This window comes from Rhinolophus sinicus, chromosome 15, assembly GCF_057876585.1.
Source record: "Rhinolophus sinicus isolate RSI-liver-muscle chromosome 15, RSI-T2T, whole genome shotgun sequence".
In the NCBI taxonomy this organism is placed as follows: Eukaryota; Metazoa; Chordata; class Mammalia; order Chiroptera; family Rhinolophidae; genus Rhinolophus; species Rhinolophus sinicus.
The window spans coordinates 29,174,405-29,200,373 of record NC_142515.1 but is presented as its reverse complement, the minus strand read 5'-3'; the positions used below and the strand labels follow the sequence as shown (position 1 = coordinate 29,200,373).

Genomic DNA, 25,969 nt, shown 5'->3' with positions numbered 1-25,969 from the left:
AAAGCAAATGGCTCTGTGTACATGTTGCATGCATTTTACCGAATATATTTTGTATTTTCTAGCTCGTGCAAATCATAATAAACACAACACACCTGGAACAAGCATGCAAATACCTTGAGGACTTTATAACTAACATTACAAATATTTCTCAAGAAACTGTTCATACCACAAGACTTTATGGACTTTCGACTTTTAAGGTATGTAAAAATCTGACCGAAAGTTTTTATTTCAATCACCATAAACAAACTTTTAAAAATTGAAGACAAAGGTGAAGGGATTAGAAAATACAAATTGGTAGTCACAAAGTAGTCACGGGGAATATAATCAATAATGTTGTAAAGATCATGTAAGGTGCCAGATGGGTCCTGGACTTATCAGGGGGATCACTTAATAGATTATGTAGATGCCTGACCAATGTGCTGTATACCTGAAGCTGAAGTAGAATGATATTGAATGTCAACTATAATTAAATATATATATAGACATATTATACAGATAGATATCTTTATCTGTATATTCAGATTGTAAAGTACAGCATAGGGAATATAGTCAGTGGTATTGTAAGAGCTGTATACAATGTCAGAGGGGTAGTAGACTTGGGGGACTGTCACTTTGTGAGGGGTGTAAATGTCAAATCATTATGAGGTTTTGTACACCTGAAATTAATATAAAAAAATAAAGTGATTTAAAAAAACATAAATGTAAAAATTAAACAAACAAAATTAAAGACAATTTTTATTATATACGTGATTCCATTATATTCCTAACAGTTGAAAATTAGAGGTAATCATTGTCAGCAATGAGCAGATAAATGTCAATTCCATTTTGACATTTTAAACATCTTATTTAAATGGAGGAAACTATTGATTTTCTACAGCTTTATTACATTTTGTTCATGTTTTGAAGACTTACAGTAGTACTGAATTAGTCTCATTGGATTTCTATTAATGTCTCACAGTTCAATAATTAACTTTTATGTAATGTGTATACGTGTACGTGTTTGGAAATTAAAAATGTAGGATGAATTAGGTAAGTGTAAGATTTGCTTTACATCTTTTCTGGCTCTGATCTGAAGAAAAATATCATCTTATTACATGTTATTAAAGTCCTACTTTTATCTGAACAGAAAGATTTCTGTTTATATACTACCATAGGATATACTAAAAGATTAATTAATGGTTGTTTTAAGCAGAATGGAAGATTAAATAATTTCATAGATTTGTTTTATAAACTTCTATTACTTAATTGATTTAGGGTCATATAGACGAGACATTGGCATAGTGTAGTAATATATAAATAGTTTTACATTGAATATTTTGCTAAACAAATATAAACCACTTACTGAACCCTTATTTGTAAAATAGGCTTGCTAGTTTAACCTCATAGCCCTTTCTAAGTTTTCTATTAAAAAGAACTCTCATCTTCCTACTCTTGCTATGTTTCTTATAAATTACCCAGCTTATCTCCTAAAAGTATAGTATAATCATTTACACTTTAAAAATTCAGTATACTTGTATTTAGAAATTAACTTAGTATTAACAGTAACTAGACTTTGAAAGTCCAGAAATGACCCTTGATTCCTAAAATTATCTGCCTGGCCCCCAAATCTTATACTCCTCTGGTGATTCTTGAGCTCATGTGGTCATCCTGATACAGAAGGCACAAATACAAATAATAGCTGAGTGAGCAGAATGATAAAAATTAGTTATTAAAAGTGAGACAGAAGCTGGACAAAACAGGCATTATTTATCCAGATAGTATTGTACAGTAATTAAGGGCATATAGTCTGGAGTTAGACTGCTATGTGACTTTGGCACATTCTTTAATTTTAATGATTCCCAATTTTGTTATCTATAAAACCAGCAATATATTATCTACCTTACACATTGTTATGAGGATTAAAGGGGATACTTACTTAACCACAGTTCCATTTGTTGTACTTCATCTATGCTCTGAGCACTCTATTAGGTGCTGAGAATATAAAAATATATTTCTTCCCTCAAGAAGCTCATAGGAGAAAAAACGATAAAAAGACATTTGATAATATGGTATGATAAATACCATAACATAGGAAACTTTACAAGTTTTTGGACACTTATTTATTCCAGGACAAATTGATTCTTTGCTTTTATATTAGATTTTATACAATCTCTCTTCCTTTTCTTTATTGCTCTCTGTCCTTATGTCCATGTGTTACTCATATGCTGTCAAGAAGGGATTTACTAAGACTGGAATTGTAAGCATATTTAACTGTTGACATTAAATTTAATAGGCTTACTCTGTACTCTGATTAAAACGTGAATTGCCTTGACATCTGGTGCAGCTACGGATATTCACAAAATTTTCTTATCAGTTATAACTTAGCCAAAGATACTGGAACATGATGCTCTTTGACTAATGGATCTTGGAATTACACTTTTCAAAATCTGCTTGTTAGGAAGGAATGTTTAGAAATGTTAATTATGGTCCATCATTCCATTGATCCCTTAAGTAGCAGATATTTAGTTGAAACTACAACTGCCATAAAATACCTCTTGGATTTTCTTGGAAATCAGAAAATCAAGTTCAGCCTTTATAAATAGTTTTTTTTTTTTTTTTTTATTGTTTGTTTTTTGTTTTATTTTCACATAGAATTCAGGAAACCCTTTATGATATGAGAACAAGAGCTGTTTCAAGCTCAGTCTATGAAAGTTAAGTATTCTTCAGTTCTACCTTTGGTCTGTTTCAAAAGGAATTTGTTGTAAACTATGAGGTGAAGCAATTCAACATCAAGAATTGTTAAATCAATATTAAAGTGAATTACTGAGGGAAATTGGGGGCATTTCCATTCCTTATGAGTAGTCAGTCTGTTGCTTCTTTCACAGAGATGATTAAACTAGTCTTGATTACAGACATTAGTATGGATCGCTTAGTTAACCTCTTAGCCTAATTCTTTTCAGTCCAGTGACTCTACCAAACATATTTCTATTTAGTTGCTTAATGATTATGGAAATAAGCACTTACAGGATCCTTTCATCCACACCTCCTTTTGCTTCCCCTGTAAAAAGCACATGTGCACACACAAAGTGCTTGATTTTTATCATATTTATTTTATGAACTATATAGACTATCTTGTTAGCCTGTGCCTTTCATTTTGCTAAATCTGTGAGTAAAACAAAAAAGGAAAGTAAGTAGTTCCTGCCCTCAAGCAGTAGCTCAGCTTTTTGAAATTAACCTGGACCCACACTGAGAGCTACTTGAAGCTAATATAAGACTTCTAACTGAAAAGATTTGCATAAGAATAGAGGGCAAAATGGGTATACCATTCCCTTTTTAATCTGTATAGTAGGGAAATGACCCAGTTCTTCTTTGGCATCAGAGCTCTTTAATTTTGCTCCCTGGAGCTTTTCTAATCTGCCACTCTGAAGAGTTCTTTCCTTTAGAGTCCTGGCAGTGATTATATCTGTAAATGCCTAGAAGGAATATACTTGTGATTTTTTTTCTAGTTTGCCTTTTTTTAATCTGTTGATGACTACTCGTATGTAATGAAGTTTTTTTAGGATTATGGCTAAAGTGATAGTGATAAGTTGTCTTTGATTAAGGTCTTGAAATTCTCTTCCTTTGGAGCAAGGGCATAGTAAATGGACTTTTAAAATACCCTTTTTTTTTTTTGAAGTGTAACATACATATATAAATATGCATAATTTATAAATGTATGGATTATACATATATAGCTCCATTAATTATTAAAAAGTGAACAAAAACTTTCCTTTCTAATCTGGTATGTGAAGAACTTGGAAGTTTTCACTTTGTCCTGACAAGTAAAAAGCTGAGAAAACTGAAAAAACATCAACTCTTTGATTTGTCAGAGAAGTGAGATCATAGGGCAAACCACTACACCCAAATTTGGAGAAACAGTTAGGCAAATACAGAAAATCACAACTTAATGGAGCAGAAACCTCTGCAGGAACCACTACAGTAAACCTGAACTGTACTTGATGAAGTGCTGGAGACTTAGTGTGGATAAGTCTGAAAGTTAAAACTCCAGGGAGACCCAATCATGGTGGTGCATGCACACTTTTGTGAGCTTTACTTCGTAGAGCCCTACCAGGTGTTCCCAATGAAGATTGGAGGGGAAAAATAATCCTCTTGTGCTTCCAGGAAGGGAAAGGAAGCATTTGAAATATGCCAGAGCATTTTGTTCTTTAAGTATTCTATGCTTCTCAACAAAAACTAATCTCAAAACAAACTATTTACCAATTCCTAAACTATTGGGGTTTTATCAGCGCCTAACCAAATTGGGGGAAGGGAAATACCCAATCCCAGCATCCTGCTCCACCTAAGGAGTGAAAATGAGAAGCACTTGTGAGTTTCGCCATCGAGGTGCGAAGTCTTACTTAAAAACTGAGGTCTAATCGTAGGACTGTAGTACACTTTCCTTCCCCCCATGCCTTACTTCCCCCCATGCATTTCTAAAGGCCTGTTTACTGCAGTTCTTTTCACCTAGTAAATCATGTCTGGCTATCAAGAAAAAAATTACAAGACAGACTAAAAGGAAAAAACACAGTTAGAAGAGATAGAGTAACTATTAGAACCAGATTCAGATATGTCAGAAATATTGGAATTATCAGACAATGAATTAAAAAAAAAAAGCTATGATTAATATGCTGAGGGTTTTAATAGATAAAATAGACAGCATGAAATTACAGATGCGTAACGTAAGCAGAGAGGTGGAAAATCTAAGAAACACTAAAAAAGAAGTGCTAGAGATCAAAACCCTGTAACAAAAATGAAGAATGCTTTTGATGGACTCATTAGTAGACTGCACACGGTTGAGGAAAGAATTTCTGAGCTTGGGGATATGTCAACTGAAACTTCTAAAACAGAAAAGCAGAGGGAAAAAAAAACACTGAAAAAAATCTACACAGAATATTCAACAATTGTGAGACAACTACAGAAGGTATAACATACATGCAGTGGGGATATTAAAAGGAGAGAAAAGAGACAAAGGAACAGAAGCAATATTTGATACGGTGACTGAGAATTTTCCCAAATTAATGTCAGACATTTAAACCATGGATCCAGAAAGATTAGAGGACACAGGATAAATGCCAAAATAGCTACACCTAGGCATATCATATTCAAACTGCAGAAAATTAAAGATAAAGATAAAATCCTGAAAGAAACCAGAGGAAAAAACACTTTACCTAGAGTAACAAAGATAAGAATTATATCTAATTCTCTTAGCCATGCAAGCAAGAAGAGAATGGAATGAAATATTTAAAGTGTTAAGAGAAAAACAATATATCGATAATTACTTTAAACATCAATGGTCTAAAAAGAACAATTGAAAGATAAGTTGTTAGAATGGGTCAGTAAAACAAGACCCAACTACATGTTGTTTATAAAACCCACTTTTAATATAAAGATTAAAAGTAGATTGATGGAGGTATTGAACTTATCAGGGGGATCACTTCATGGACTGTGTGGATACCTGACCACTGCGCTGTACACCTGGGGCTGAAGTAGAATAGGATTGAATGTCAACTATAAATAAATATGTGTGTGTGTGTTTTTGTGTGTGTGTGTGTATGAATGAAAAGATGTTCCTCCTCATATATTATTAGGGAATTGCAAATTAACAGTGAAATACCACTGCACACCTATTAGAATGGCCAAAATCCAAAACACTGACACCACCAAATGCTGGTAACAGGGATTCTTATTCATTGCTGGTGGGAATGTAAAATGGTGCAGCCACTTTGGAAGACAGTTTAAGAATTTCTTATAAAACTAAACATACTCTTACCATGCAATCTAGCAATTACACTCCTTGTTATTTACACAGGTGAATTGAACACTTGTGTCCACACAAAAATCTGCACGTGTAAGTTTAAAACAGCTTTAATCCTAATTGCCAACACTTGTAAACAACCAAGATGGTCCTCAGTAAATGAATGGTTAAACTGGGGCATTCAAACAATGGAATGTTATTCAGCACTGAAAAGCAATGAGCTATGAAGCCATGAAAAGATGTGGAGGAACTTTAAATGACATAGTACTAAATGAAAGAAGCCAATCTGAAAAGTCTACATATTGTATGATTCCAATTATGTGATATCCTGGAAAAAGCAAATATGGAGACAGTAAAAGGATAGTGGTTGCCATGGGTTGGGGGTGGGAGAGAGATGAATAGATGGAGAACAGAGGATTTTTAGGGCAGTGACACTACTCTATGATACCATAATGATGGATGCATATCATTACACGTTTGTCCAAACCCATAGCATGTACAACACCAAGAGTGAACCCTAATGTAAACTATGGACTTTGGATGATAATGATGTAAGTTCATCAATTGTAGCAAATGTACCACTCAGGTGCGGCATTTTGATAGTGGAGGAGACTGTGCAAATGTGGGGGCAGGTGGTATATGGGTTATTTCTGTACCTTTCCCTCAATTTTGCTGTGAACCTAAAACTACTCTAAAAAATAAATTCTATTTAAACTGAAAAGAATGAACTCACCTATGGAATTACGAGGTCAAGAAATAAAGCATTAGTAGCATTGTAGAAGCCTCCCTTATCTCTTCTTCCTCTCAATACTTAATTTATTTTAATTAAAATTTATTGCGGTGACAATGGTTAGTAAAATTACATAGGTTTCAAGAGTACAATTCCATAATACATCATCTCTATATCACATTGTGCGTTCACCACCCAGAGTCAATTCCCTTTCCATCACCATATATTTGACCCCCTTTACCCTTTTAACAGCACGTTTGTCTGTTTTTGAACTCTATTTATGTGGAATCATAAGAGTGCATTTTTTTGTGTCTAACTTTCACTCAAAATGATTTGTGATATTTCTTTCATTTATGTTGCATGTAGCTGTCGTTTATTTTCAATTTAGTATAGTATTCTATCATAGGATCTACTACAACTTATTTGTTGGTACATGAAGTATGATACCACTTTTCGCTACTCAGTGACTTTTTTTGGCTTCCTTCTTGGTTATTGACTATATGTAACCTCTGAATAACTGAGGTGTTACTATATGAGTAAAATAAAATGTACATTTATTTAACTTTTAGTAGTAAAGATATACATTCATAAACTGAATATATTTAAAACTAGTAAGCTATTAGTAAGGTATTAGGAATTTTTAAAATTTCTCATTTAAATTATAATTTTTTTATTTTGCATATATAAAGTTGATTTATTATTGCATTGCTAGCACACTTGCAATATTCTTGACTGATTAATTGCATTTCAACTTCTGATTATTTACATGCTTTTCTGTTATTGATGAAGTGTTCCTTTGTATAATTTCTTGTCATTTTTAAAAGCAATGCATGTAACATTTCTTTCTTTTGTTGCCTGTTACCACCAACTTCTCCTCTTTTCTTCCCCCATTAGAGAGGGCTGCATAAATCAGTTTTATGCTTGCAGCTGGTTTAATATATTTGAATTACATAAAGCCCTAAAAGGTAGATCAGAGAAAATTAAAAACTTAAATATTTATTGACTAGAATAAATAATTAGGTCAGTTATATAGGGGTTCTACTTTGCCAAAACCATAACAGCTAACAGAAAAAGCAAAAGCATTTTTCAGTTCAAAAAAATTTATAGACTACCTCAATCCCCATGGATGCATGAAAGTATTCAGCTTTCTGTTTTTCTGTAATTTAGCATCAGTAATCAGTTAATTATAACAAGCACCTCTTATAAAGTGGTAGAAAGCAGAAATAGAATAGGGAAGGAAATAGTTGAGGACTACTTTAAAAAGCTATTTATATCAGATGATTTGCAAACCCGATGACAAACAACTTAGATTACCTAAGAAGTGGCAGATGCTGTTACAAAGTCCCTAACCATTCTTTATCACTTTTGAGGTACCAAAGCCCTTGAAAACTGGAAAGGTAAAAATGTAGCACCTTTTAAAAAGGAAAAGGGGATAATTTAGGTAATTTGAGAATTATAAAATTATTTAATTTAGAATCACTTACATCTATCCCAGATAATCCAGAAGCTGGATTTTAAATCATTCTAAACTCTGATTCATTTGACTATATTGTGAATGGTCTCATCATAATCATTTTTATAATTTTTCTTCCTTCAGATAAGTAGTGTTTGTTTTCCCTCATCACTTCAAAATTTCTAGCTATTTGGTCCTTCTCCCTATCTCAGCTTCTGGTTAATGTTTTAATTGTCTCATACTGCTTTGAAAAATCCAGGACAATCATAAATTATATCTTCTTTATTTAATTTTAACAAAATTCTATATAAAAAGGAGAATTAAGAAGTATACCATTGATTCTTAAAGGTGAATTTAAATTAGGATTTTAAAAGAATAGTTATTTTTAAAAATATTTCAAGTTCCATCAAGTATTTTAGCTCTGTGAGATTGGAAGACTAAAGTCTGATACTGGTTTTTAAATTTTTATTCGGCATCTCTTTCCTTTCCTGCCTATGTTAGAGGTGTCCCAGAAAAGCAAGAGAAATCATATATCGCAGCCCAAGTGCAGATAGGAAATGTAGTAGAGAATAAGAGCAATCAGACTCCAAATTTTCTTTGCCTGGTGATAGAAAGGACGTGGGTTGATAGACAGGACATGAGTATAATGGTGAGTATGCAGTTCTGAGCTTTAGGCCTCCCTGGTTTGGCCGCCTTTTGAAGTTGCAGTCTAACTTCATTTCTGTAGTGGCCTACATTCATCTGCTTAGATTCAGTCAGGAGTGAGACAGAAATAGAGCAGACTGGTGAACACTAGGCCAAAATGCAAAGTGGTAAATAAATGATTTTTATATTTTTCTATTTCTTTGAGAATTTGGTACATAAGTGGCATCATTGTGGTGTGTGATGGCCATAAGCATTTGACCACTTAGGTACCTCTAATGCTGTTAGGGGGGTAAAGAGACAGAGATATTACTGTCTAATGCACATTAAATATGATCCCCTTTTCTGTTTCACTCCTGCTTCATGTTTAAAAAATCATTCTGTGAATGTTTGATACCCAATTTTTTTCTCCCTTTCATGCAAATAACTACAGGAAGCTAAGCTAACTTGGGCAATTTGGATGGCTTGTGATTCTGATATACTAATTTCCCATATAGTTCACTTAATAAACATTATTCAGCACTATTAGGTACCCAACACCAGTGGGTGTAAGGAAAAGACTATTTTTTTGAGCGTCTACTGGGTGCCCAGTACTGTTAGACTACTTTACATTAATTATAAAAGCTTATGTAATGCTCAAATCAGCCCTCTGAGACAGTGATAGTGATGATGAGTCTCTTTTCATAGATGAGAAAACTAAGATTTACACAAGTTAAGTAATTTGCTTGAGATATAAAGATAAGTGAAATTGTGGAAATCAAACCCTTTCCCATTTTCTCAACCCCCTGGCCTATATATTCTTTATGGGCCACTTCTCCATTGTTCATTATTAGCAGGATAGTGATTTTTAAAATGACCACAGATTCCTTGACTCTACTCAGTGAGAAGTGGGGATCTGTGTCCCCTCCCCTTGAATCTAGGCAGGCTTGGGACTGCATTAACCAGTAGAGTACACTGAGGCTAGGACAAAAAAGGCAATGTGACTTCCACCTTATTGCAAGCATGAAACACACATGCTTCGAGGCCTGCTCTGCCAAGTAAGAAGTCCAGGTACCGTGTAGCTACCATGCTGTGAGGAAGCCAAGCCATATGGAGAGGCTGCCCATCTCAGGTGCCAGACATGTGAGGGAAAAACCCTCCAGACGATTCTAATTCCCAGCTGTTGAGTCTCATTTCCATCTGAGGTCTCAGATATAGTGGAACAAAGTCATCCCCACGGTTCCTTGTCTGCATTCCTAACCCATAGAACCTGAAAGCGTAATGAAATGCCTGTGTTATTTTAAGCTGCTAAGATTTGGGGATTGTTTGTTAGTAACAATAGTAACTGGAACAGCAAGTGATATAAACCTTTTCAGCCCACATATCTCCTTTTTTGCTACATATTTACTATACATGTACTCAATACTAAGTTAATATTTATTCATTCTATGATTATTTTATTTGTGGTACTTTTCTGTCCCAGCTAGGTTATAAACTTCTTTAAGACAGTAATGATTTTTTAAAAAAATTTTAACACATACTCATCTATTACCTACTCTGTTGAAAGCACTGTTCTAGGTGCTTGGTATTCATCAGTGAGCAAAAACAGACACAAACTTCCTGCCTTCATGTTGTTTACATTTTAGTGGATGTTTTGTACCTACATTACTGAGAGTGCCCAATTTATAGTGGCTGGTCAGTAATTACTAAACACTAATGTTCAGCGTCTCAGTCTTAAGATTTTTCTGAGGAGATTTGCATTGCATTAGAAATTTTAATAGAGAAACACTAATAGCTTAAGTTGCTATAAATAACTTTATTTTGAGTCAGAACTGATTTTGCTACTGCCATATTTAATGCTTCATTAACATTTCAGTTAATAGCATTAACATTATCTTAAATTCCTTTTCTATCTAAAGTAGTGTTTACTTTTCTTCTGTAGTTGAAGAGAGACACTGTTGAAAGTTTTTATTTTCTGTGTCACATTTGTGTTAGACCTCTGAGTGGAGAGAGAAGAAAAATCTTTCTTGGAATTCCTGTTCCAATCCTACTGTGAAGGCAGGCATGCAAATACGGTAGCAGTAGTTGGTTTTCCTCAGCCCAATCTGGCTGAGTAGTCAGTAGTTAGACAATGTGAAAATTGGAGAGGGAGCCAAAAAACAAAGCATTGAAATGTGAAATGGGGTATATAGTATTTTGATTAATCATGTTTACCTTCTCTTACACTATTCTTTTGAAAATTTCTTAAGGCACATAAACCAAAATACCTAACTAAGTAAGAGTTCCTAATTATATATTTTTAAAGTTATAACTCAAATGACATCCCCTCCACAAAGCTTTTTATCAGATAAGTAGTAATTATTTCCTCCTTTGTTTACTCAAGATGCTTTGTTAAACCTCTAATATAGCACTAGTCATGTTTTGTTATAGTGTATCTCTCCTTGGATTGTGAGATCCTTGAGGGTGGGAGCTGTTTTACTCATCTCAGTGTCTTTATAGTGCTCTTCCTCCTAGACTTGATGTACATTATATATTACGTTGTATTCAAATGTAATATGTGACTAATAAATGGTGAGTGATACTCAGATCTCTTCTTAGTCAAGGTAAGAATCTAAATAGATACCTATTTATTAGTTTTGCCAGAAATATCACATTGCCAACCCTCATCAGATTAAATCTAGCTCTCAAGCTCTGCTGGCCAGGATGGTCTGCTGTACCCTCCTTAAGGTGGTACAGAGAATTCTGGGGGCTTGTGCAGTCCAAAAAAACCTGAGAAAAGGGCAAAGATTGTTCTAGTTTTAACTTTCAAGATGCTTCCTCTCCATGTCTATGTAATTTTTTTGTTTTTAAAGAAAAGCATCAGCATGAAAATCTTTTGCCTTGGTTCCAAAGGCCACAATGCCTAGTCTTCAGTTCCCCAGTGTTGCTGTTTGAATGAGCGAGAACCCACAACTTTTTTTTTCTGGTTTCTTAAGGTGGAAGTTTAGATTATTGATTTGAGATCTTTCTTTTTTTATAATATAGGCTGGTGTAGCTATAAATTTCTCTAAGCACTGTTTTCTTTACGTCCCATAAGTTTTGATGTTGTGTTCTTGTTTTCATTTATCTCAAAAATATTTTCTGATTTTGATCATGATTTCTTCTGTGACTCATTGGCTACTTATTGGAGTCTATTGTTTAATTTCTACATATTTGTGAACTTTTCAAATATCCTTCTGTTACTAATTTCTAATTTCATTCCATTGTGGTTGGAGAACATACTTTGTATGATTTCATTCCTTTTAAGGCTTTTTTTGTGGCCTAACATGCTCTGTTCTGGATAGTGTCCCATGTTCACTTGAAAATAATGGTCTGCTGTTGTTGAGTAGGGTGTTCTATAGATGTCTGTTAGGTGTAATTTGTTTATATTGTTGATCATATCTCCTTTGTCTTCTGCCTGCTCAAATCTGCTGTTGAACCCCTGTAGTGATTTTTTATTTATTTATTGTACTTTTCAACTACAGAATTTATTTTTTCTTTTTTTAATTTCTATCTCTTTATATTCTGTATATTGGAGGCATTGTTTTCATATTTTTGTTTATTTCTTTAGATATAGTTTACTTTAGTTCTTTGAACATATTTTAAATAACTGATTTAAAGTCTTATGAGTCCAATATCTGGGCTTCCTCAGGGACAGTTTCTATTGATGGCTTTTTGTTTTTCTGTGTATGGGTCATTTCCTTGTATGACTTGTAATTTCCTTGTGTGACGAAATTTTGTTGAAAACTGGACATTAAAATAGTATGTGACAACTCAGGAAATCAGATTATCCCCTCTTCCCAAGGTTTGTTTTTTTCTTGGTGATGGTTTGCTTTTTTCGTTACTTTTCTGAATTAATTCTATAAAGCCTGAATTCTTTGTTATGTGTGGCCACTGAAGTCTCTGCTTGGTTAGATTAGTGGCCAACTAATGACTGGACACAGATTTCCTTAAAAGACTGGAACAAATACATCCCCCAGTCTTTGCTGAGGACCTCTTTGTGTGTGTTGGAGCATGCTTCAAAAGTCAGGCATTTGACAACTCTGCTTTTAGCCTTTACTTCCTGCTTCAAGGTCAGCCATAGATGAGAGCTTACAGCCTTCTCAGGTCTTTCCTGAGCATGTGCACAGCCCTACACATGCACATAGCCTTCTAGAGTCCCAGGAATATGTCAGCTTTTCAAAGCCGTCTATTGACATTTCGATCCTCAGTTTTTTCATTTAAGCTTTTTGATTAGTCTATTGTGTGTCCTATTATTCACCGCCTAAGGCATCTGTGTTGTTAAACAGTTGCCTCTAACTGTTTTCAACAAATGGCTTTCAGGGAAAAGGCTTTCTGCACTGGACAAGCCCCAATTTAGGTTATAGAAAGGCATCCCTGCAAGTGGGATCTTCCAGGGAACGACCAAATAGGTCAAATATGATAATTCTCTGGGAATGTGGCTTTGAAGGAGCTCCAACCCCATTCTGCCACTTTGATGGCTGAGAAACTTCTGGTTTTCATCACAGGTGTGGGGTGTTGATTTTTAAGGGTACCAAAGAGCTGGAGCAGGGGAGGGAGAATGGAAATAAGGCACATTAAAATGTCACAAAGCTTCTTTTCTTACCAAGAGTCAGCTGTTAAAGTGTATTTAATAAATGCTGCCTGGATTGCTGTAAGTTTTGTGTTAATTTTCAGAGTTTTGGGAAAGTAGATTTTGACAATTTTGCTAGTTTTCTTGTTGCTTTTATGGAGGACAGAATGTTTGGAGATCCTTATTTTTCTATTTTTGTATCACTACCTTCATTTCTTTTCTCCTCTTCTGAGAAGTTATTTCTCTCTCTCTCACTCTCTCGCTCTCTGCATGTTCAACTTAAAACACCAGTAACTATTCCATGTCTTCTGTTATAGTCCAACTTAATTTCCCTTAGTGAGTCAATGGATGGGGGTGCTCTTTTGCATTCTTGACTTCTGTTTTTCTACTTCTGTTTCTCTTAAGGGTTTTAAAACTGTGAGAACAATTCATAACGAGTAACTCATAAATTATCCTACCACGTAAAGATAAAGGTGATAGCAAGGTTGGAAAAAAACAAAATGATGTCCAGTCAGATAAATAAGAGTACTGCCAGCCAAAATACAAACAGTTTTCTTGGACTTTGAATAAATGACTAAAACATTAGAAAATGACTGAAGTATTAGAAAAATATAAAATAAAATGTAGAATTTTAAGAAAACTTGTTTTATTGTCTGCTTCTCTAACTGTTTCTGTTTGTTGTTATTTTGTCCTGTCAGGATGCTCGACACGCTGCAGAAGGAGAAATATATACCAAACTTAATCAAAAAATTGATGAATTTGTTCAGCTTGCTGATTATGACTGGACGATGTCTGAGCCAGATGGAAGAGCAAGTGGTTATTTAATGGATCTTATTAATTTTTTGAGAAGCATTTTTCAAGTGTTTACGCATTTGCCTGTAAGTATAAAACATTTTCAAAAATTATATTATAATTTTGCTTACTAAAGTATATTTTAGAATTTAGTTTTAGTTTGAGGGTTACTTGTTTAAATCAACTACTTAGCTTGAATATATCCTTTCCCATTATTATAAATTAATTTGTAAAGAATCATAACTTAGTCAATTATTTGAACTTTTCATTTGTTTTACTTTTTAATCATTGGTATTTTAACCAATACCAACAACTCTCTTCCCATCAAAACCAAAATAAAATCATGAAATTGACAGTATAGACTTAAAGAGAAATAAACTCTAATAGGAGTAGTTTTTATAAAAGTCTATATAATTAATGGCTTTTCCAGTTAGAAAAGGCCAAGAAATTATTGGATATTTTTAGGCAAGAGATTAAAAGTAAAATAGCATTGTTCTATGCCGATATATAGTCATAGTACATCTACATCTTGAACAATATAATGATGAAACATTAAAGAAAAACAAAGTCTGGCAGGGACATTTGAGTGTAAAGGCAGAAACACTGGATTCTTCAGACAAGGAGTGCAAAGACCAAAGCAATTATGGTGGAATGAACATGCTGTTATTAGGTATATTCAGAAGTAACAGAACTATGGTTAAAACATGGAGTAGTTTTTGTATAAATAAAATAGGAAAAATTTTATTGATCTTTTTATTTCATAAAATAAGCTCAACATAAAAATAAAGTATTTAATCTGGAGCCTCCCCAACTGACTCCAACCATCTCCCTTGTTTAAGATGAAAAAAGAAATGTTACTCTCTTTGCTCATCAGGAGCTGCTCCAAAGGGCCGATTAGAATAGTTGAAGGAAGGTGTTGCTAAAAAATAAATAGAAGAATTTCTTAATTTGTAATGGTGAATTTGTAATGGTGAATAGTTTGTAATGGTGAATTTGTTTCAAAGAACTTTTAGAAACTTACCCAGGGATGATGTATTCCTAACTTCTGTACTTGAGTTGAAAAACGGAAACTGTATATATTTAATTTTTATATTCAACTAATTTCTTAAAAAGTGCTCATATAATACACATTAAATACTTGTTGAATTCATTTGAATTCATTTTGTCAGTAAAATTTCCATGCTTTCAGCCAAAACCAATCCTCAGTAATAAACATGTGCATGTGCACACACATGTACACAGATATACACATCATGTTTTTATGTTGCAATGTCTGCTTCATGGGTTGGCACCACGTGATGGGTAAGAATTTTGTGCATAACTGTGGTAGAACTGAGAGAGGTTATATGTTAAATGTTTGGGGTAAATGCCTCATCTCCGGAGGCTGTCATCTGGAGGGAAATCCTACTTTCTCATAGGACATATTCTGGTGACATTGAGAGAGACTTCTGGCCTAACTAAATCACTCATCTAATCTATTATGATATTTTGTATAGTTTCAGATGAGTCTTCTTATACCATTTTGAATTTTTATGTTATATAACATGGGTTTTTTTTTTAAAGGAAATACATTTTTATACAATGTAGATCAGCAAATTCAATATAGGACATGACCAAATAAAAAGAAAATTATAGTTCATAGTTAATAAAAGAGAAAATGGTCCTAACAACAGTGTATTCTTATTTAAGGGATGAACTAGAAGCATAATTCCCAAGCAAAAATATTAAATTATTGACTATGGTAAATTTTAGCTAGATTTAATAATTATATTAAGACAGTGCATTAATTCTCTGAAACCCTGAAATTGTATAAAATATTCAACTAAATTGTTTTCTTTCAAGTAAAAAACAGAGGCAGTGTTCTTTACTTGAATGTTCTTAAATGTATATATTTTCTAAGCAACATATGGCTTTATGTAAGCTACCATTTTTATTTAAATGTTTTAAGCTAAAAATGATTCATTAGTTTCAGGTTACCCTTTGACCCAGAGAGAGAGAGAGGCCAGTTCTAGACTCCTTTAACCCTCAAAGAAGCTTCAGAAGATAATTTATTATCACATTCGCTCCCAAGTCATTTAGCGTAAGCAGAACTAGCTATCCTGATTGGAAACCTGAGGAGTTAAGTATTGCGGCTCGTTTTGGCAGTGTTCAGAAACATTGCTGTTAGAGTCAACGGGAGTTGTGAAACCAAGGGTCACTCTTTCAAATAGTATTGGCCAATACTGCAAATAATTGGACAGATAAGTGGATTCTGTGGGGTAAAAATGTTTCTCTCAACCCCAATCCTAAAAAGTACCTAACACAGAACACTTTCAGTTTGAAAGCTCCACTCTTACTTCCCTGCATATTTAGGTTTTATCAGTCCCTATCATTGTTGCAAAAGAAATTTTCTCGATCAAAGACAGTCATGCTGTACATTTGCTGACCACATTACCCAGTAAAAGTTCCACTGATTACAGAAAAGTTATAATTTATCCAATACAATTTTGTTCTCTGCTCACAAGGTGGAGAACAGTAGAAATTAATGGGTAATAATGGTTTTGATGGAGCCCAGGGAAAGAAGTTTGTCATTTCCACTTTTCTACTACATGGTGGTAGCAGTAGAAATCTGTAATGTTTGCAGGATCACCAATATTGTCCCTTTTAAATACCTCTATCTCCAGGATTGGATCAGTGAGAGAATTGGTTTGTTATTTCCTGTACCCTTTTCTCTTAAGAGTCAGCCAGGGCAAGCCTATGCAGGGGAAAGTAAAGAACTTCCCTGCTTTCATATTAACTTTTCTGTTCATCTGCATTTCCCTGTGCTCTAGCAGAGAAGCCAAACTCTCTACTGGCCATAGGAATTCGCAGAAAGCTAAATAAGCAGTATTTATAATAATGACAGGTATTTCCCCATTACCCAAAATGTTAAGATGCCTTGCTAAATATATTATCTGCCTCAAGGAACTTGACTTTTTTCTGACTCAGAGCTAAACACATTTATCTTTTATTGTTCTTGGGGGCCAGGGTGCTGAAATGAGGAGTGTGTAGGATGGGCTCTAGAGTTAGAAAGAGTTATATTTGAACTTTAGATTTGTAATTTACTGGCTATGGGATCCTGGCAATTTGCTGTACCTTTCTGAGCCTCTTACCTTCACAAAATGAGCATACGCCATTTTTTCCCCCAAAAGACTATCATAGGATTAATTAAAAGAGTGTGTGAAAAAGTTGTCTGGCAGGGTGCTTGGTGAAAGATGGGTACTATTAACAAATGTTAGTTTTGTTTTTTTCCCTGTTATTTTTTTAAGATCCTTTATGGTACTCGTTTCATTTTAATATATTTTCTCTTTTTTTCTTGTATTTATGCCTGCATTTTATTTTAGCTTGTTGTTTAGCTATGGGTCCTATACTTTCGCATTATACAGACATTTAAAGCTTTTTTATTTGAATAATTATTATAGCTTGAGTGCAGTGCTTATAATGGCTAATGGTCAGATGCTAGCTAATGCCAGTGAAGTCTGATTAGTATATGAAATAACTATTATTTTATCCCTAAATTAGTACTCTTAGAATCAGCAGTTTTTACTTTTTCAAATGTATGACATTGCTTGTTTCTAATAATTTTTTTCTCTAACAATTAGAAGATACAGTATAGAAGAAAATAAAAATTATTTGTTATTTTGTCAAAGGATGACCACTGTTAACATTTTGGCATGTATTCTACAAGTCATCTTTTTCTATGATACTTATTTATGACACTATTTTAAGCCTAACTTGGAAGCAAGCTCAAGCTCTTTTTTTTTTTTAATAAGATTTTATAGAAAATTTAAAAGTGGAAGAATTTTAAACAGCATTAAACATTCATTTACCACTTACATGTATATAAATAGAAGAAATGGTTGAGCAGCTCAGACATATCTAATCATTCTTCATGACTGCCAAATGGAATGCAATAACATTTTACTGTGAATGTACTGCCTAAAGACCCAGCAGTGGTCTGCTTCCAGAAAGAACAATGAACATTTCCTTCCTTCATAAATGCTAATCATGTTTTTGGTTCAATAAAGATATTTTGTTGATTTACAGCCACTAAGGGGTATGTGTAAATGATAATGAATTTTAAATTTCTTCACGTTAATTCGCTAAAGGGACCCAATTTATCCAAATATTTATATTAACAAATGGTTATATTTTATAGTAGAAATAAATAGATCTTGAATGATCAGTGTGCTTATATTTCTTACTTTGTAGAAACTATTGTTTTATCTTTAGCCGTAATCTTCTGTGCTTATATTTGCTACTACGCTAGGGGTGTTAAACTAATCTGCTCTCTGTTTGAATTTTAAATATCAAAACTTTATTTTTCCAGATAGATATTTTTCTTTTGCTTCCAAATATAATTAACTTGATTTTTTGCATTAATAGAAGTGGTGATGAACAATGAAAAAACTGACATGGTTTTTAGCAATAATGAGTTTCTTTGGCATGGGGTTCTGTAATTACATGTTAATATGATCGGGCGTTTTTCAAGAAAACCATTATCTGGTTAAAAGTATATCTCATTTTAGAGACTAGATGCCTGAAAAGCTGTTCATAAGAAGAACATCTATTAATAGGATCATTCCTCCCAATATCTTTTAGTCTAAGACTATAGATGCCTTCCTACTGAGAGAAAATGGTACATCTCTTTCCAACTGTTCATTCAGTGGTATCACATTTGTAGCCATAGTGGGAGTAGTTAGACCATGGAAATCAGCAAATCTTACAAATCAAGGCGTCTTTCCCAGAGAATTGTTGTTAAAATGTTACTAGCACAGCACTAAAAATAGCGTAGCTTTTAAAATCACATTGTCAAAGAAAAATTATCTACTTTTTATTAACTCAAGAAATAAATCAGAGTATATATATGTTCAATAATAAAATTAAAATACTATAGAAGAAACTACTTTCAAGACAGGGAAATATGCCCTAAATGTTATTTGATCTTTAAACTCTACATCTACTTCCCTATCTATCCATTTCCCTTTTAAGGTATTTCCCATTTTAAGTGTTCCTTTTGACGGGTTTGTTTTTTGCTTTTTGGTTTTTGTTTTGGCTTGTTTGCTTCCAGCTATTCGTGTTTTATTGATGAGCTAATGTAGTACTATCCTTTGCAGAGACTTTACATTTGGGGCTATAATCTCTTTTGCTACTGAATGTATCTGATACCACTAAATTTTTAATTTGCATTTTTATTTCTATAAATGATTTTAAAACATACTATTCTGCCTTTAAGCGAGAATCAAATATGTATTCAATAATAAATGAAGACACATGGTTTGAACAGAAATAGGTAGTACTTAACTTTTAAAATTATTCTCTCCTAAATAATTTTTTTTCTGAATATTGAGATTTGGGGTCTAGGCCCTGATTCTTTTAATTAACTAGTGTTGTAAAAATAGACAACTCATTCAACCTCCGGATTAATTGTTTCATGTCTGTTTTATTTCATAGAGAGAGCCGAAAATATAAGTCAAGTAGTCCAAAGAGTTTGAGATGGAAAATAGTCTCTCTCCTTGCCCTTTCTGCACTCCCAATTCCATTCTCTTAGACTACCATTTTCCACCATGTTTTTATTTCTTTTGTTGATTAACTTAATAAAAAAAACAGAGAGTGTCTAGTGATTCCATGCTATGAAAGATAAAGCACACATAACAATCTCTCCTTTCCCCCCTTTTCTCCTATTGATTGTTACATTATGTTATATTTCTTCTATTTATTGTTTTTTATGTAAAATAGTTATATGCCTTTTTTTTTTGTTCCGCTGACTTTAGTCAGTATTTTAATTCTATTTAAGATAAAGATATTAGCTTCCCTTTCCCTTGCTTTATCAGCTCTTCATTTACTATCAGTTCATCATTTACTGTCTCCTGACAGCTACAGAGGCCTTTGTCTCTAATTTGTACCAGTTGCTATGTGGAATTGTTAGATCATGCACAGCTGTTATCCTGGGACTTTCCTTCTCTGCTCTCTGTGTTGAGAACTATTTCCTGGGTTCTTCATGTTTTTATTACTTCACTGGTTGGTTTTGCCGAACTGTCTCAATAACTTCCTCCCAAAAGGGAAGTACACTATTTAAGTCCTTGCATATTAGAAAATATCTATGTCCTCATGTTTGGTTAATAGTTTAGCTGGTTATATAATTTTAGGTTGACTAGCTTTTTCTCTGATAATTTTTATTGCATTCCTTCAGTGTCTTCTGGCATCCAGGTTTTAGGATCTGCTTTTTAATCTTTCACATTCTGAAATGTCATGGGAATGTGTAGAGATGTAAGCTTTTATTTCATTCACTGAACTCTTTACTCATTGACCCCTTTCAAAAAATGTGTGTCCTTGTTTATCACAGAGAAATTCCTTCTACTATTTTAAAGATAATGTTGTTCCCTCCATTATTCTGTTCTCTTTTTCTTGGACTCTCATTAGTTAGATGTTAGATTTCTCTCTTTCTTGGGCTTTCTTTCTCTTGGACTCTCATTAGTTAGATGTTAGAGTTCCCTGATTGGTCCTCTGTGTCTTTTATCCTTTGCTTCATTTCCTATTTCTTTATGTTTGTTCTTCCATATTTTGGGAGATTTTCTCAACTTTATTTTTCAGTCCTTCTATAGACTATTAATTATACTCTTACTAATTTATAAGGAATCACTTCTGTTTTTAAGTATTCTTTTTTCATAGAATACTCTTCTCTCTTTTTAAAAAAATATGTTATCTTTAAAACCTGTCTGAGTATTAGAGGTTTTGTTTTTTTAAGGTATTTTTTGTTTCTTGAATTATTTCTGTTATCCTCAAACAGGGTTTTGTTTGTTTGTTTGTTTGTTTTTCTTTTAATTTGCTCATTGCCTTTTAATAAAGAAGCCCTGGAGAGCTTCTATGGGTTTATTCTGCTACTGTACAAATTTGCTATTTTTTTTAATTAAAGTTTATTGGGGTAAAATGCTATTTTTTTGATAGACTTTTTCCCCAAGTAGGAATCTGACTGGGAATTTTTTATATAGATTTTTAGGGCATTTTGCCTAGGATTCACCTAGAGTGAAAAGGTATGGAGCTAGCCCTGAGATTGTGGTCTCTCTTGAGGGTCTACTTCATGGATGTGTGACCTACGCAGTCACATGGGGTCTTGAGTTTAGAAGGGTCCTGCATGTGGTTTGGTGCTCTTAATTGTCTTGAAATTCTTAATAATTTTAAACAAGAGGCCTCACATTTTCACTTTGCACTGAATTCCAAAAATTACATAGCATTCCCTGCCTCTCTTACCATTATTACCACACCATGCCAGAATGAGGACGACTCCCCCCCCCCTTCCGTCTCGCTCACTTTTTGCCTATACCAGGAGTCTCAGCTCTCCCCAAATTGCTTTCATTATGGAAATTGCCTATGCTCTGTAGGTAGAAGATGATTGGCACAGTTGTTCCAGAAGTTTTCAATAACTTTATCTCTTGTTTTGCATCCCATTTCTCATTTCCATCCTCTCATACCTGCTAACTCTGGACCTCTGATGCATAGCTGGCTTCCAGCTCTACTGCAGTTCCTTTCTGGTAGCATATAATGGACAGTGGCTCTCTCTTCTTTGTTTCATTTGCTTTCTGTCTTCTAGAAAGCATCACTTAATGAATTCCCCCCCATACACCTTCATTTTCTCTGCTGTTAAACGTTTATTCCTTTTTGCAATTCTATGCTTTTTATTTCACTTGTATCTCAGGATGGTTGGGAAGCAAACATATCAACTTAGTTTATCATATTGATTCTGAATAACCTGTTTTCTTCTCTTTGAAGTAAAGTGATTGCATTAGATTGTCTCTAAGGCCTCTCTATATAATATTATGTTTTAAGCATCATTATTTCAGACACATGTAAAGTCCCAAGCTAAAATTAGATTCATTTTCCTGGAACCCTATTTTCTCTTTTAGCCCTGCCTTTTTGTTTTATTTTTTTTATTTTTTCATTCACACTTTTTATCCAAATTAATTATATGGGTTTAAATGGGTTTTACTTGACTGAAAACTGCAAAGAATTTTAATAATCAACAGTACAATCATGTGCTTTAATCATCCTTTCTTTTATGTGGCACCAGAAAGAATTGTATTAAAAATACAAAGTTGTATTTTCAAAATTGTGGCGTAGTCAGCTTTGAGTACATTTTAGTGCTTATCAAATGAAAATATAACCATATATTGTATATATGTGCTTACAAATTGGTTTTTATGTGGATATTAATTTTTTAAATATGTAATGGTAATGAATTATATTGATCTAATTTGATTAACTCATAGAAATGATGTGATGTGGACTATGATGAAAGCATCATAAGTCTTATGACTTACATGGTGTTTGTTAAATTGTTGTTGACTGGCTTTTATTGATTAGGTTACTAAATTTTTGCTAAATTTTACCTTGACTTTGTAGTTTTAAATATCTCACAAAATACATACACTTTGAAAGATTATGGAAAAATAGTTCAATAAAATAACTGTAGTGGTGGGATAATTATACTAATCCAAACAAAATTTATTAGAAGTTAAATTTAGAAAGAACGTAGAGATAGAGTTTCTAGAGTTTAGTTAGTCCAGTCTTCCAGAAGAATGAATTTATCTGGCTAACACAGCTGCCAGGGGGCTGCTTGCTAGGGTGAATTAGGTTGATCGTCCTGGCTAGTTGAGTATCTCCTTCCTTCAGTTCTGCTTGTGCTTTCTCCTTTACTCATTGTGTTTTTGGTGAAGAGGACAACTTCCTGTATGGAGGGGCACCTTCTGTGTAGGTTATACATGACATTCAACTTCCATTAATAAATAGATTTTGAGTTTAATGGACCTAATATGAAAAGGTTAAATTCATGTATTTAAATTGAGAGCAATGATTTGGTTTTTACTTTAATCTGTTTATTCACTTCTTAGGGGAGAAAATGCATTTAAATGATTAATTCTAAAAGAATTTAGTGTGCCATCTTTCCTTGAGTAATTTATTTTACGCTATATTAGCAGATTATGTGGAAGCATAGTGGCTTATCCTTTCTAAGCATCTTCAGAGTCATATTCAGTACAACTTTCTATTTATGAAAAAAATAGACATTTTATTTCTTTTTGTATTAAAATCACATGTGGGAAGAGAAACTTGTTAAAAAGTCAGATTCCAGTGCTTGGCTCTAGACTTAATTAAAATTTGCAGAACTTAGAAATCTGCATTTTTTGCTTAAAATTTGAGGACAACTGCTCTAAAGCAAAAAACCTTGTTAAAGAGCTGGTATTTTCTAAATTTGCCAGTTTAGCAGACATTTAATAACTGCTAACATTCTCAGTATTCTGATGCTGACTAGACAACTTCATTAGGTAGACAAATGTGTGGAGGAGGACTTACCTGATTAGTATGGATGTAAAAACGCACAAATCTTCAAAATAAAATGATCGTCACATTATTTGATAAATAACTACCTTTAAATTATAGCAAAACATGCAGAGCCAACTGGCTTATTTTTTATTTTGCTCCTTGAAATACTGCTTCTGCTGTTAGTGGAATACATTTTTCCTTTTTACTTGACTGCCTGGCTGTCTTCCTTCTCAGACTAATAAACAGTGATCGCACAGCCATGTCGGTAAGTAGATACAAGCTAAAGCTAGCGTGTGAATTAGAAAATTGTGTACTTCCTGCATGTTTATTTTTCTCTGCTTAGGTATTTAATAGTGAATTCTAATTATTTTAGCATTGTTCTCTATATTTTCGCAGTGTTGTGTTCTCTATATATTTGTAGTTTGTGGATACCTGAGTTAGCAGGTAATAGTGGTTGTTTTCGGTGAAGCAGTCAAGGTACTCTGGGACTTGATGGTGAAAGTTAGTATGGTATGTCTGTGGTGAGTGCAGTACAGTGGGAAACCTCTCTGTAGTCACCTCATGCATGACAAGGCACACTTTACAGATGTTTTCCACATCTGTAAAATGAGGTCAATAAGAGTATATACCCTATAGATTTTTGTGATTATTAAATGAGAGTGTATACATAAAATGTTTAGAGAAGTACCTGGCATATAATAAACACTCAAAAAATATTAGTTGTTTGTAAGACTACTTAAGCTTTTCCTGAATGCTTTTTCTCTATAACCCTATCCCAAACTCCACTTGTAGCAATCTAACCCAGACCATAACCCAGTGTGATTCATGACCCACTGCAAATGTTTTTTTTTTCCACTCCATACCAGTATTGCTCTAATGAGTTGCCTTAGCTTTTATTTTTTTAAATGGCTTCATCATATTTTGCTTTTTACTGTATTTGTTCATCCTTTCTACCTCCAACTGTGAGCTCTTGAACACCAGAATAAGAACTCATAATTTTTTTCTGAATGTATAGATATTGAAAATTCTTCTTATCTTATAAATGCTGATCTACATTTGAAGTTTAAATGTCCTTAACCTACGAGGTCGGACAGTTAAGTCACAAACTCATCCTAGAAAAAGTGCTACATACCTCATTGCTGAATATCACTACAGTCACCTTCGAAGCACTCCCCTTGGGAAGCTATGCACCGACGCCAGCGCCTAGTCCACCCTTCAAAGCAGTTTTGGAACTCTTTTTCTGGAATGGCCATCAGAGTTGTTGTATTACCCTTGATGTCCTGAATGTCATCAAAATGCCTGCCTTTCAATATTTCCTTTGTCTTCAGGTAAAGAAAGAAGTAATTGGGGGGCCAGATCAGGTGAGTAGGGAGGGTGTTCCAATACAGTTATTTGCTTACTGGCTAAAATCTCCCTCACAGACAGTGAGTGCCATGTGAGCTGGTACCTTGTTGTGATGCAAGAGCCATGAATTGTTGGTGAAAAGTTCAGGTCGTTTTCGTCTTTTTCACGCAGACTTTTCAGCACTTCCAAATAGTAAACTTGGTTAACTATTTGTCCAGTTGGTACAAATTCATAATGAATAATGCCTCTGATATAAAAAAAAGTTTAGCAACATTTTTACAACAAGTTTGCAAACTTAATTGTCAGGTCTCATATAGCCTGTCCTTTCTGTTCCTATTCCTATTATTGAAGTTCAAATTTTGATTATTGTATTTGTCTTCTAATTAATTTCTCCCAATAGTCTTCCCTTACTTCATTTCATCCTACATGCCAGTGACAGATTATTCTTTTTAAAGCACATTCTAATCATATTTCCCTGTTTAGAAACTTCAGGGTCTCTTGCTTATTTACTGAATTAAGTAAAAATTCCACAGACTAACAAAAAAATGATTTCAGCCTCTTTTCAGATACATTTCTGACTCTTACTCAAGATGGGCATCCCAAGTGGAAAATTCATTGTGTCCTGGATCTATCTTCAATTTTCTACCTTGGCTTCATTTATAACTGTAAAAATCCTGTATCTCTTCCAAAAGCCATCTTTAATGCTACCTCTTTCATGAAGCTTTTGCTAATTCCATTTAACCATACGTGATACTTTACATTTAGGGTACTATTTATATGTTGTCTTTTACTAGATCTGTTTGTAGACTTGCCTTCTTTCCACTATTAGAATTTAATCTTTTTATGTCAGGAAGTGTATCTACTCATCTTTGTATCTTCTGTAGCACCGAAACAATGTCTTACACAGAGTAAGTGCTTGTCTTACCCAGAGTAAGTATTTTTTAACTTAATGTGAGAGAAATAGTGAAGAAACAGACTGTATAAAATTCATTTTCTTGTATGTTTGAAGAGTATAAAAAGTATACTGTACTAATCAGAATTTTTGAATCAAGAAATTTGTCAGATACAGAGTACTTTCTAGTTTTGAGGAGAAAGTTTTCAGGCTGTTACTCGCAGGTAGAAATTTGGAAAAATGTCTATATGAATGTTACTTAATAAAGGTGATATGAATACTGATTACAAATATTTGTATGTTTATTCCTTCCTTGAACACCTCCATGAAAGAATAATTCAAACCACAGTTCTCTAGATATAACTCTAAATTGAATAGTGATTAAAACAAAAGACCTGATAGCACCAAAATAACTGTTGCAAATTTCCAGCACTAAT

General features: G+C 33.6%; 1 protein-coding gene across 5 annotated transcripts in view; it reads left to right on the top strand.

Annotated features, from left to right (window-relative positions):
- Positions 1 to 25,969, top strand: part of EXOC6 (exocyst complex component 6) — a 166,993-nt gene that overhangs the window by 86,849 nt on the left and 54,175 nt on the right. For all 5 annotated transcript variants that reach the window (XM_019739513.3, XM_019739530.3, XM_074339380.2 and 2 more), the window contains exons 17-18: positions 63 to 197; positions 13,867 to 14,046. In XM_019739513.3, coding sequence (XP_019595072.2) covers positions 63 to 197; positions 13,867 to 14,046 — 315 coding nt within the window. The remainder of the gene's footprint in view (positions 1 to 62; positions 198 to 13,866; positions 14,047 to 25,969) is intronic.